This window comes from Trichechus manatus, unplaced genomic scaffold, assembly GCF_000243295.1.
Source record: "Trichechus manatus latirostris isolate Lorelei unplaced genomic scaffold, TriManLat1.0 scaffold00037, whole genome shotgun sequence".
Taxonomy (NCBI): Eukaryota; Metazoa; Chordata; class Mammalia; order Sirenia; family Trichechidae; genus Trichechus; species Trichechus manatus.
Window position 1 is genome coordinate 5,554,049 of NW_004443973.1, and position 14,167 is coordinate 5,568,215.

A 14,167-nucleotide genomic window follows, 5' to 3' on the forward strand; every position below is an offset into this window, starting at 1 on the left:
ACACACACACACACACATATACATGTATATATAATCTAAGAAGAAGAATATCAATATATCTTAGCAAATTAAGATATATTAATATATCTTAGCAGATTAATTATGATGAGTTTTGAAATATACTAAGGAAGTTATTTATATTACTTGTTCAGGACATAATCATTTTTATGACCTCATTTTCATACAGAAGTCATTAGAGATTGGCTGGTGAAACCCATACGAGATCAGCATGTGAAACCCAAGGGGACAGCTGTTTTCACCTGCGATATAGCAAAGGATACTCCAAACATTAAGTGGTTCAAAGGATATGATGAAATCCCCACAGAACCAAATGATAAGACTGAGATACTGAGAGATGGAAAATGTCTCTACCTCAAAATTAAGAATGCTACGCCAGAAGATGTTGATGAATATGCAGTAGAAATTGAAGGGAAAAGATACTCCGCAAAGCTAACCCTTGGAGGTATAAAAATCTTGTCTTAAAATAAGTTTTGTGTGCCTGTAAGGCAAAATAGCAAACCAAAAAATGAAAGCATTGTTAGATTTTTGTAAAACATTTTCATATTTTACCCCCAACCAATACAGAGCGTGAGGTTCAACTGCTTAAACCAATAGAGGATGTTACTATTTATGAGAAAGAGAGCGCAAGCTTTGATGCGGAAATCTCTGAGGCTGACGTTCCTGGACAATGGAAACTGAAGGGAGAACTTCTAAGGCCCTCACCTGTGAGTAATTTCCCATTTTACGTTGTTAGTCTTATAAAATAACTACATACTACATTCAGATTTGACATTCAGATTTGGCTCAGTAATAATGGCATTATTTCAGACTTCTAAAGTCTCAAAGAGAGGAAGAAGTTTGATACACTATTTGTGGACAGCTTGGACAATTTTTAAAAATTTTATGTCAAGAGATATTTTGTTTACTTTTACTAGTATGATTTATAAAACTCTATATAGAAATCTGCATCTGAAACATTTCTCCTCTAGGGAATTTATCTCATTCAAATGCTAACTAAAACTACTGTTTTCCAGACTTGTGAAATCAAAGCAGAAGGTGGAAAACGCTTCTTAACTTTGCATAAAGTCAAACTGGACCAAGCTGGGGAAGTCCTTTACCAGGCACTTAATGCAGTTACAACTGCTATTCTGACAGTAAAAGGTACAGTGCTTTTAGAACTCATGGAAAGGGCTCAAATTATTTCATGTTCCTCTGCATTCTGAAAACCCAATTCTTTGGTTTGACTTTCAGAAATCGAACTTGACTTTTTGGTGCCCCTGAAGGATGTCACCGTTCCAGAAAAGCGACAGGCTCGATTTGAATGTGTCCTCACCCGAGAGGCAAATGTTATATGGTCGAAAGGACCTGATATAATCAAGTCATCTGACAAATTTGATATCATTGCCGATGGAAAGAAACACATTCTTGTTATTAATAATTCTCAATTTGACGACGAAGGGGTCTATACTGCAGAGGTGCAGGGCAAGAAGACCTCAGCACGGTTATTTGTTACAGGTAAGAGCTGACGAGGTCTGACTGTAACATCCCATATTTGGGCACATAAATACATAACTTTAAAGATAGGACACAAAATGCTAAAAGCAGTAAGTGACAGTTGGCGCCATTACTTCATTTACACATTGTCATTGGAACAACCCTCTTAATTTTCTTTAATGGAGCATAGCTCCCTTTGAAAAGTTGAATAAATTGATTCCATGTGAAATGGATCCTTTTTGCCCAGGCGTGTTAGAGTGGAATATTTCTGAAGGTAAATCATATTTCTGAGCATATTCTCCATGCTTACATTGCAGGTATAAGACTGAAATTCCTATCACCTCTTGAAGATCAAACGGTGAAAGAAGGTCAGACAGCAACTTTTGTTTGTGAACTTTCTCATGAGAAAATGCATGTAGTGTGGTTCAAAAATGATGTCAAACTCCACACAAGCAGAACTGTACTCATGTCTTCTGAGGGCAAAACTCACAAATTGGAAATGAAAGACGTGACACTGGATGATATATCCCAGATAAGAGCTCAAGTCAAGGACCTGAGTTCAACAGCACAGCTAAAGGTCTTAGGTAAGTGTGACCAACTATAACTGGATAGCCATTTTGGTATGGAGGGAGCAGGTAGTAACTGAATATTTTGCAACCAGTGACTCTGTAATAAACTTTAGTTTTCACATTCTTTTCTTGACATTCTGGTTTTCACATTTGATCATCTGCTGAATGTCTTTTACAGAGGCTGATCCCTACTTCACTGTGAAATTACATGACAAAACTGGAGTCGAGAAAGATGAGATCATTCTGAAGTGTGAACTGAGCAAAGACGTACCAGTGAAATGGTTCAAAGATGGCAAAGAGATTGAACCTTCACCGAAGCATTCGATCAAGACAGATGGCCTGCGCCGCATCTTAAAAATCAAAAAGGCAGAACTTAAGGATAAAGGCGAATATGTGTGTGACTGTGGGACAGACACAACAAAAGCAAATGTTACTGTGGAGGGTGAGTTGCTGAAAAATCTAAAATGTTACCCAATCTGAACCTGCAGTTTATTTTTCAGTCACACTAATAAGACTTTGTATAATTTCAGCTCGACTAATAAAAGTAGAAAAACCTCTGTATGGAGTAGAAGTGTTTGTTGGTGAAACAGCTCGCTTTGAAATTGAACTTTCAGAACCAGATGTTCACGGCCAGTGGAAGTTAAAAGGAGAGCCTTTAACTGCTTCCCCTGTAAGCCAAGATTATCTGATTATACAGGATGGGGGTTGCTTGGTTGCTTAGGGTGAAAAAAGATAGACTTCTAGTAGGAAATCTGATGATTTGTAGCAACAACCACTGATAAAAATTATGTTCTTTCTCTTCCCCTCTAACCATCACTCAAAATAGAACTGTGAAATAATTGAAGATGGGAAGAAGCATATTCTGGTTCTTTATAACTGTCAGCTAGATATGACAGGAGAGATTTCCTTCCAAGCTGCCAACGCTAAATCTTCAGCCAATCTAAAAGTGAAAGGTATGGTCTGCCTGTCAGCCACACTTTCTACTTTTTTTTTTTCAAGACTTCCTTATAAAACCCTGAGTTGATCGGGGTCATGAATACAAATATATGTCTGATTTCCTCCGTACTGAACTCTTTTTTCAGAATTGCCACTTATCTTCATCACACCTCTCAGTGATGTTAAAGTCTTTGAGAAAGATGAGGCTAAGTTTGAGTGTGAAGTATCCAGGGAGCCCAAAACATTCCGCTGGCTAAAAGGAACCCAGGAAATCACAGGTGATGACAGAATTGAGCTTACAAAGGATGGCACCAGGCATTCAATGGTGATCAAATCAGCTGCTTTTGAAGATGAAGCAAAATACATGTTTGAAGCTGAAGATAAGCGCACAAGTGGCAAACTGATTATTGAAGGTAAACACTTTTATCAGATAAGCCACACTTCAGATAATTTTTTTTTTTAACTTTTCCTCCCTAAAGTGCTAGAATCAATAAGATTTTTTTTTTTTTTTTTCTTGTTAGGAATCCGGCTTAAATTCCTCACCCCTCTCAAGGATGTAACAGCCAAAGAGAGGGAAAGTGCTGTGTTTACTGTGGAGCTGTCCCATGATAACATCCGTGTTAAATGGTTCAAGAATGACCAGCGCCTACATACCACCAGGCGGGTCTCAATGCAAGATGAAGGGAAAACTCATTCAATCACATTCAAAGACCTCTCTATTGAAGACACCTCCCAAATTAAAGTAGAAGCTATGGGGATGAGTTCAGAAGCTAAACTCACTGTGCTTGGTAGGTATTTCTAATTTAATTACATTGCATTAAACTTAGAAATTTGTAGAGTACCTATTATATAAAATAGTCTTCAAAGTACTATATAGCATGAAAGCAGGCCATGTTTAAGAAGCGATTACATATGTTTTCAGGCTTATTTGTAAAACACTTTCTACCTTACGATGAGGACTTTAATGAAAATTCTAGCTCAGCCCACAAAATAGCCAGTTAAAATCAGAATTAAAACCCTTAGTTAATTATTGAGCCCTGCCATGTTTAAAATAGGAATGTAAATACTTTCTATCTCCTCACTTATCAAAATTATTTCAGAGAAATATTTTCCAAGTTTCTAATAAAAGAAAACAATACAGAACTTACATTAATAAGCCTCATTGTTTTTCTTCCCCTAATATCAGTCAGTAATAGAAACAGATTTTATTGAAGTTTGTTATATATAGACACTATTAAAGGCAAACTAAGGAAAAACTAATAATGTGAACCTGAAAGCTTCCAAGTAAATAAGATTAATTCAGTTGTTAAGAAATTAGAAAGTTAGTCAAATAATGAAGGAACACCTAATTAAAGTTTAAGGAAATTTTCATTGTGTTTTGAACTTCTGTTAGTAAAATATTATGTAGACAGATTAGCTCTTGATAAATCCCATGCATCGATTCCCATTCTAACACTTAGAGAACTCCTTTTGAACAGAAGCATGTTAAATGAGTTAACGCTTTGGTACAATTCTAAAGTATACCGAGAACTCTTTGAGCACCTCTTAAACTTTCCATAGACTGTCATTTCCCTAGGTGGTTAATGGATTTTTTTCACTTACACCTGCAGAGGGAGATCCATATTTTACAGGAAAACTTCAGGACTACACTGGTGTAGAGAAAGACGAAGTGATTCTACAGTGTGAAATCAGCAAAGCAGATGCACCAGTGAAATGGTTTAAGGATGGGAAAGAGATAGAGCCATCTAAAAATGCTGTCATTAAAGCAGATGGCAAGAAGCGCATGTTAATCCTAAAGAAAGCCTTTAAGTCAGATATTGGGCAGTACACCTGTGACTGTGGGACAGATCAGACCTCAGGAAAGCTTAACATTGAGGGTAAGGACATTTCCATGAGTTTCCCGCTTGAAGCTGGTGGGGTTATTTCTGCCAGGAGCTAATGACACATGCTGACTCTTCACTTTTCTAGATCGGGAAATTAAACTGGTGCGACCCCTGTACAGCGTGGAGGTAATAGAGACAGAGACTGCCCGCTTCGAGACCGAAATCTCTGAGGAGGATATCCATGCCAACTGGAAACTGAAGGGAGAGGCACTACTCCAAACACCTGTAAGGATATTTCTGAATTTGTCAACACCTAGAGGAGCTGTGTGAAATAGACAAGGACAGGCGAAAAGTCAGAGTGCATGCAGGGTGTTTAAAACATGGTATCGGGTCCTCTCTCAGACTTTAAAGGAGCCCTGGTGGTGCAGGGGTGAGGTGCTTGGTTCAAACCCACCAGACTCTCTGCGGGAGAAAAGACCTGGGATCTACTGTAAAGATTACAATTAGGAAACTGTGTGTGGCAGTTCTACTCTGTCCTGTAAGGTCGCTGAGTGGGAATCGACTCGACAGTACACGACAACAATATTCAAACCTTAAGCCAAAGAGAGAGATTAGGGCCTACAAAGGAGCTTGGCCAGGCACACTGGCATTATACTTGGTCTAGAATAGTGGATATAGGCTGGAGATACTCTGTGAGGCTGCTAGTTGGTTCAAAATTATACAGCTAAGATAAATATTTCTTTCATGATAGCACTTGGGAGCTTTATTCCACAAAAAAAGAGATCAGAGTTATATAGTCTCCTCGCCATTTATTTGTAGTGTTCCTTTAATGAGGATATTATGTCCCTAAAAAAAAAAAAAAGAAAATTATTTCCTATGAAACTTTCTTTCTTTTGGTACAGGAGTGTGAGATTAAGGAAGAAGGCAAAGTGCACTTACTTATTTTGCACAACTGCCGCCTAGACCAGACAGGAGGGGTGGATTTCCAAGCTGCCAACGCTAAATCTAGTGCACACCTCCGAGTTAAACGTAAGTATTTTATGTTTCTGCTGAAAATTAAATATATACTTTTTCATAAAATGAATGTATGTGAAATTAATGGGAATTATTTAATTAATTAGAGGAAATTATTAAAGTATGCAAACTGGCTGCCTTGTATTCATTTACCTGACATTCTTATACAGAGGTGGTTCAAATTCCAAAGTTTTGGAAATTTAACTGATCTTGCCATTTGAATAAATGAAAAGTAAGTCATTTTCATACAAATGACTATGAATCTAACTCAGAACTCTTAAACACCACACATCATTCAAGTGGCTGTCAAACTGTAGCAATATAAAGGCAAATTTTGCTGTGTGGGCACTTCAGACTCAAGAAGAGAGGCGGGAGCATTAGGTTAACATTTTCAGCAGGTGCAAAGTGTTTGATGGACAAGGACAGGCTATGTGATGGAGGGGCCCTTGTTGACTCCCAATCAGAGTCTTAGTTATTTTGGAAGTCACATACCTTATGTAGCAAGAGGAACTTGATGCCTGGCAGAGGGACAGATGCAGCACAGATTTTTCACTGACCTTGTACATCAGAACAGAAGGGCTGCTACAAATACCCACTCGCTGGCCACCCGCTTCCCCCTTCTCGGCACCACGGGGCCACGTTCACATGGAAGTTAAAATAGTGGCCAGTTCCATGACTCTTCCCTTCTTGAAGAAAGAAACCATGGAGATTAATTAACCAAGTCTGTACTTATTCTTTTGAAATTACAAGATGAGTAGTTCAAAGATGTTTCCTTCCTCTCGCAAAGCACGAGTAATTGGCCTTCTGAGGCCTCTAAAGGATGTCACAGTGACTGCTGGTGAAACAGCCACCTTCGACTGCGAGCTCTCTTATGAGGATATCCCAGTGGAATGGTATCTCAAAGGGCAGAAGCTAGAGCCTGGCGATAAGGTAAATAGGTGTGTGGTTGCCATGCCTGACTCTTCCTTTTTTCTCTGAGGTTCTTCTGCCTTCATTTGTATGGGCTCCTGATTTGTTGCTCTTTCTAATGTCCTTTCTCTTTCTCTTCCCTACTCTAACCTGATTTCTGCTGAAATTGTAAAGTAGATTCTTCGAATTTTTGTTGGGTTTAACCCAATGATATTGTTATTGAAATGGAAAAGATTTAAAATAGGATCAAGTTTTAGTTTTGGCGGGGGGTGGGGGGGAAGGCAAATACTCATTAGCTATCAATGATAGTTTGCTGGATTAAGTGGAAAACAGGAAGGATCAAAATGACTTTCTGGTTGGATGTTCCATAACAATTGTGCACTGTTAAGTTTTATGACTAATTCTCTCCCTGCTATCTAGTGTTCTGCATATAAGGGGTTTAAGAGTATGGCACTGACATTCCATTTCAGGGTTGATCAAGTAGTTGAGATAACTTCTGGTTAGATTTGCTCTTCAAGCATTTCTCCAAAGCTATTTTTAACCCTCAAGTGCTTTGAGCTATGCAAATTCTGGAATGCAAGTGGACTATTTAAAGTGCAACCCAAGGTACTGACAAGAAAAAAGGGCTCTGTGGTCAGCCACAAGTATGTGGGGATATTCTTTAAGAAGTTTAGGTTAAGTAACCAGCTCCCAGTGTTAGCTTTTACTAACATTCGCTACGCCCAAGACTTTCACGCATAAGTAAAAAAGAGGTTATTATTCAGGTAACCAAAACCAAACCCATTGCCATCAAGTTGATTCCGACATGGAGCGACCCTACAGGACAGAGTAGAACTGCCCCATAGAGTTTCCAAGGAGTGGCTGGGGGATTCAAACTGCTGATCTTTTGGTTAGCAGCCGAGCTCTTAACCACTGCGCCACCAGGGCTCCAATTATTCAGATAGGTTCCCCCAAAATTTGCCTAAATTAAGCTATGTATTTTGCCCCAAAACAATGTGTTGTTTAAAGTATTTTCAAAATTTACCATGTAATTTTGAATTCTTGAAGTCAAATGTATAGGAAATGTCCAGCATACTTTGGAAATAAGGCATTGGACGGTACATTGTTCTAGGTCATTTTTTTTTTTTCCAAGTGTGGATTCAAGGCTTTAATACAAACCAAACTTTGAAGACTTAAAAGAATATAATTAGAAAGGGATTCAGTTTAACAAAGAACCACAAAGTTGAGAGAAGTATTAGGAGGCAGTGCATTCGAGCAACTGTTCTAAAACAAACAACCAAAAAAAGAATTATTCTACCAAAGTGAATAAAGGGTAATTCAGTAACAGTCATTTGGTATATAATGCTTGTCCGTTACATAGACAACGATGACCAGTTGGTCTCCTCTTTTACTGAAGATAGCAAAAGAAGCAGTAAGTTCAAATTACAGCATAAGAGCTCAGTTACATATCTGGAAACCTTCCTTACAGTGAGGGCTTCTAAAATTGAACTAGGTGACAGAGGAATCTCCACCTTCAAGCTTGTTGTTTTAAAATATCCACTCTTCCTATTATGTATGGTTTAATTGCTTTCATGTCTAAAAGCAGAAAATTGTTTGATTTTTCAAGATCCTTTCTAGATGTGTGAGTCCATGATTTGTATATAGGAACCCTGCTTAAGGACAAATGAGATTATTGTTCTTTTGATACTAGATATCTTTTGGTCAAATTAGGAACTTTTTATAAAAAGACCAGTGTCATTTATTCTAATATAAAAACTGTACTATTGTAATTTAAAATATAGACACCTAAAATATTATTCACATTTCTTTTACTAAAAACAACAAAACAAACAAAAATAAAACCTCTTATTGTCATTAAGCTTTTTTCTGAGGCTAGAAAGGATCACCTTTCTATAATTTTATAGGGCCTTTTTGTGTCTCAGCATAGAAATTTAATCCTTCATTCTAGCCACCCAAAATATTTCAGCCTTTTATGAACTTGCTCTTACATTACTTAAATGCCTCTTTTCAAAAAACACTTAAAAAAAAAAAAATTTGAAGAAATAAAGTCAGTATGTTACATTTTACATATTTTGTTGAAATTAAGTTTATCACAACAAACTTGCTATTGTCAATTTAATTCACGCCTTTAATCTTCACTTTTGGCAAAATGTTTAACCTCCAAAACTGCAACAACAAACTAAATAAATCAGATCATAGGACAGAGATGGGAGGAGAAAATTTGGGAAACTAGCTGATTTTTTTTCCTTTTGGCCATCAGTGTAAGAAAGGATTGCTAAATCTAAATGGCCTTTGATAATTTTCAATTTAAATTTTTATAGTTTGGTCACAGATATATTGCCTACTCTATTATAGCAAATGCTTCCACTGTAAATTAACAATATTTTAAAAGAACAATCCCTAACATTGTTCTTACATAATTCACCACCAAATCTGCAGCATTTGTTTTATTGGTTTATTTTTATTAAGTACCTGTTACTTTTTTTTCTTTTTAACAAGTCTTAAGGTACACTGTGTACAAGCTACTTATTGAGAACCACTGTGTTCTCAGCAATGTATTAAATAACCAGGGGTACTGTAGAATAGCCTCAGGGAATTTAGATGATAAAACAACAGCTTAGTAGATAAGAGATAGCTGTGAGTTAGAAACTGATCTACTTTTTTAAATAGCCATAAATCTCAAACCAAAATTTATATTCAAAATTAGAGGTATGTATTTATATTGAAAGGTCATTACAAAAAGTTTCTTTCCCCCTCATTCAAGTTCCGTGTCCTTAAATAAGTAGCTGTGCTCCTGAGGCGTATCTTAATTTCCCTCTCCTGTTTGTTTGTTTTTCCTTATTATGTTTTTGGCCTTTGTCAATGTTACTAAGGTAGTCGAATTAATAACCATATCCAGCTCTTAATTAAGGAAAGCATCATTAGATGAAACTTTATTCCTGACTCCTTCCTTTAAACCATATTAAATAGTTCCACTGGCAAAAACTTTTACATTATTCTTAACTCTTAATGAACTCCTAAACAATGCAAAATCAATCTTGATGCCAGAGCGCAGGTTCTTATGGAATGTTAGATCACAGAACTAGAAGAATCTCCAGTTTTCTTAACTGTCAGGATGACCCTGTCTGTGGTATCACTGGTGCCTATTTTTCCCAGTCCTGATGCTCAAACACACGAAAAGAGAAGGGTCAACATATCATTTGCATTTTTGAACAAAATTAAGAAATACAATTATAATCTTAATCACAGGTTTAATTGGTTTGGAAAATAAATTCAGAGTTGCTAAAATAAATTGGAAGCAAGATCAAAAAATGGAAGAATTCTAACTCATTGTGCCATGGCAAACACCTTGCGTTTGGAAGACAAGTTTTTACTTTCAGCTTACCATATCCAATCATTTTTTCCTCCCTTTCATGATTTAGCATTTCTAAGTTCTTCCTTTATACATATAAATGTGGTAGCAGGATGGAGATAAATATAAATATTTTGGAAGAAAAGACTACAAATATAAAACAGAAACAGAAATTGGCCTGGGTAATCCAACATAAAAGGCCATTATGAAAGCCTAAAATTTCCTTAAAAGATCCCAAATTATTGGTTATAATCATTGTCGAGTACATACCCAAAAGAAACCAAACCCACTGCTGTCCTGACTCATAGCAACCCTACAGGACAGAGTAGAACTGCCCCATAGGATTTCCAAGGCTGTAAATCTTTAAGGAAGCAGACTGCCACATCTTCCCCCGACAGAGCAGCTGATGGGTTCAAACAGCCAACCTTTCAGTTAGCAGCTGAGCGCTTAACCACTGCGCCACCAGGGCTGCTTATGTATATATCACATTTTGCTTATCTGTTCATCTGTTGATGGACATTTCTGTTGTTTTCACCTTTTGGCTATTGTGACAAGTGCTACAATGAACATTGGTGTATGTTTTATATATCCTTAAACTGTTCTTTTTAAAAAATAACTAGGTGGTCACACGTTCAGATGGAAGAGTTCATACACTTACCCTAAGGGATGTAAAATTAGAAGATGCCGGGGAAGTCCAACTAACAGCAAAAGATTTCAAAACTCAAGCCAACCTCTTTGTGAAAGGTAATTCTAAGGCTTTTTTTAAAAAAAGACATGTGTGTTACAGAAGCTCATAAATAATGCCAACTCTCAATTATCTTTACATGATAAGTACCGTACATGATTAAAATCCACAAAATACCCAGAAGTCTAATTTTGCTTTTTGGCCTGACAAAATACTTCACTGGCTGTAAAAAGAAAACAGAAATTTTTTTTAATTAAGGCAGAATTGACTAGCATAGGTTTTACTTTCTCTTTGTGTCCCTATTGTTTTTATTGCACATTCTAGTAGAAGCTCACTAAACAGCGGGAGGAAGAATTATTATCAAACTATATATCCATTACTTTATCAACCAAGAGTTGGCTGTTATTTTCTTTGTTTCATATTTTTAAAAAACTCTTTTCCTCTATGTAAAAAATAATGATAAAACATTATTATTAGAGGAAAAGAGTCTAAGTGGAATCAAAACTTACAAATGAAACTTAGAACAGAAAAAGCCCTGGAGATACCAGAGGAAAATTGAGGAGAAAGAAACTCTCGGAGAAGGAAAAGATTCTTGGCTAATTAGTATGATTCTTTCAGAACCCCCAGTTGAATTCACTAAGCCTCTTGAGGACCAGACGGTCGAAGAGGAAGCCACTGCAGTTTTGGAATGTGAAGTATCCAGAGAAAATGCTAAGGTGAAATGGTTCAAAAATGGAACACAAATCCTCAAAAGCAAGAAGTATGAAATTGTTGCAGATGGCAGGGTCAGAAAACTTATTATACATGGCTGTACCCCAGAGGATATTAAAACATATACTTGCGATGCTAAGGATTTTAAGACGTCCTGTAACCTGAACGTCGTGCGTAAGTATTCTTCTTACACAGGACTTTTCGTTCCCAACTCTTTGATAACAAAAAAGCACTTTTTGCATGCCCTTCTTGGCCTAACCGCATTTCTTGGCAATTCAGGGTATCAATACTGACCTAACCTGATTCTGTATGTATTTAAAACAAAAAAAAGTCTTTAGGCTACATCCTGGTCTGATAAATGGCTGATCAATCACTTTTTTTTTTGCTTCTTTTTCCTCACTGAGTAGTAAGCAAATGCACTCTTGCACTCTTGCACTCTTTGTGTACATGCAGGGAAGGGTCGGGAGGAGGAGAGCAGAGGAAGTCAGAGACAAGAGGTAGTAGGGAGCCGAGATAAAAAAGAAAGAAAGAAAGAAAGAAAGTGAAAGGGATTTCCAGGTGGAACGAACATAAATTCTCAGGTATGGGGAACAACTAGAATATGAGCGAGAAATTTTAGTGTGAATAGGGGCATGCCAGAGGACTGCTATATATGACAAAGCCCGTCACATAATTCTCTCTCTAAGAATAAGAATGGATAAGAAGATGGAGTAAGGCCTGTCTTCTGTGAGCCCTGTGAATGGAAAGAGCTCTACTGGTTTTTAGCATTACTTCCTCGTCTGGTGAAAAATACAACATCTTTTCTTCAAAAATGCCATGTGCTAGCTCAATTTCATTCATTCATTTGTCCAGTGATGCCTTTTTTCAGTGCCTATTTTGTGCAGTACTTGCTTGTTTGGTTTAGTTGCTTCTCATCGGTCAGTAGCTACAAAATAGTGGCTTTGATTGTGCTTCCTTCCATGTGTCTTGTTCGGTTTCATTTGTTCCACTTTGTGGTTGCTCTGCTTTAGCTTATGAGAGAGTAGCTTCTTGGGTCTCCTCCTTCCCTTGTCATCTACCTCCGCTCCAAGAAGGCCCAGCTGCAGTGAGCATATCTTCAAGCGTATTAGCCAGCATTTGTCCCAGAATTTCATTAATCAAGAAAGGTCATTTTGCAAAGGAGTCATAAGGAACCCTGAAAGAATGAAGGACAAGGGGGCAGCTCCCCAATCCTACACGTCAGCTGAATTAATTCTGGAGATAAATGAAACAACAGGTGTAAAAAACCAAATCATCCTCCTGTACAAAACACATTGCTTTGTTGCACTAATAAATTTTATGTCTGACTTATATGTGACATCTTCGAAGCTGATTAAAAAAAAAAAATGCTGAATGTACATGATTTCAGTTGCAACTTATGCCTCTTAGCCTCAGACAAGACTGGTCATAGTGCTTCAAGCTGCATTATTGTTGAATTCTGCTAATTTCTCAAAGACGATGCTAGCTGCGTTAAATAAGATGCTGTTTCTTTGTTACTGGTGCTTCCTTTGACAATATCAACTTTCAGTCTGGAGAAGTACTAATGAAGATTTTTCTTCCAGCTATAATTCAGAAAAACTGAGCTGGCTGTACATATATAGATACAGAGAGAGAGAGAAAGAAAGAGATACACACTTATTGGATATAGAGTGTGCCACATGTTTTCCGTAAACTACAGGGGTATATAAAAAGTAAAAGCATCAGACCTGAATGGCAGCTCCAAGTGATTTCAAAGTCAGTTGTAGCCTGTTAAGGTGAAAAGGCCCCACAAAAGCCTCACTTTTTCTTCATATGTACCACAGTAATGTCAGAGTAAATTTCCAGAAACCTCATTTTGAATTCTGATGACTTTCTCTTATAGCTCCTCATGTGGAATTCTTAAGACCACTCACTGATCTCCAAGTTAAAGAAAAAGAAATGGCTCGGTTTGAGTGCGAAATTTCCCGAGAAAATGCTAAGGTCTGTGAATGTATATCTGTAATTTTGTATTGCCATATAGCTTTGTATTTACTTTTGGTTTAGCCATAATGGGGGGGAAAAGTCAATCAAACCTACTTCTGATCATCGCCTTATATTTAGATTAAAAATTATTATCTTAGTATGAAATACGTACTTGGCTTAATTATTCTTTTATTCTTTTACCATTACTTGAAAACACTGGACTCACAATCAGTAGATTTAAATATTATTAGTTTGAGTCATATGAAATTGCTATTTTCTTAGGTCAGAAACAGGCAAATAGCAGCAATTTCGTATGTCCCAACTGAGTCCTTCTGATTGCTGTTATCCCATTGCCAAGTCCTTTCAACTTTTGAGTCTCAGTTTACACATCTGGAAAACAGGAGTTGGACTGCATGATATCTAATGCCCTCTCTGGCTCTAAAATTATATGATTCAATTATTTTTAGTAACTGATAACACTGCCTTTTATCTGTTTATCTTATACATAGGTCCACTGGTTTAGAGATGGTGCCGAAATTAAAAAGGGCAAAAAATATGACATCATATCTAAGGGAGCAGTGCGCATTCTTGTCATCAACAAATGTCTACTGGATGATGAAGCAGAATATTCCTGTGAAGTAAGGACTGCGAGAACTTCTGGCATGCTGACAGTACTGGGTGAGAATAAAGTCTTTCTTTGTGGAAGGATGCGTGT

At 37.1% G+C, this 14,167-nt stretch overlaps 1 protein-coding gene across 1 annotated transcript in view; it reads left to right on the plus strand.

Annotated features, from left to right (window-relative positions):
• The window catches only part of TTN (titin), a 271,570-nt gene that overhangs the window by 161,873 nt on the left and 95,530 nt on the right, over positions 1-14,167 (plus strand). Inside the window, exons 179-196 of the mRNA XM_004375465.1 lie at positions 188-463; positions 586-725; positions 1,035-1,161; positions 1,252-1,515; positions 1,812-2,078; positions 2,242-2,505; positions 2,594-2,733; positions 2,890-3,016; positions 3,146-3,412; positions 3,521-3,787; positions 4,610-4,876; positions 4,968-5,107; positions 5,725-5,851; positions 6,624-6,766; positions 10,718-10,841; positions 11,401-11,667; positions 13,373-13,470; positions 13,962-14,130. Of these exons, the coding sequence (XP_004375522.1) occupies positions 188-463; positions 586-725; positions 1,035-1,161; positions 1,252-1,515; positions 1,812-2,078; positions 2,242-2,505; positions 2,594-2,733; positions 2,890-3,016; positions 3,146-3,412; positions 3,521-3,787; positions 4,610-4,876; positions 4,968-5,107; positions 5,725-5,851; positions 6,624-6,766; positions 10,718-10,841; positions 11,401-11,667; positions 13,373-13,470; positions 13,962-14,130 (3,474 nt within the window). The remainder of the gene's footprint in view (positions 1-187; positions 464-585; positions 726-1,034; positions 1,162-1,251; positions 1,516-1,811; positions 2,079-2,241; positions 2,506-2,593; positions 2,734-2,889; positions 3,017-3,145; positions 3,413-3,520; positions 3,788-4,609; positions 4,877-4,967; positions 5,108-5,724; positions 5,852-6,623; positions 6,767-10,717; positions 10,842-11,400; positions 11,668-13,372; positions 13,471-13,961; positions 14,131-14,167) is intronic.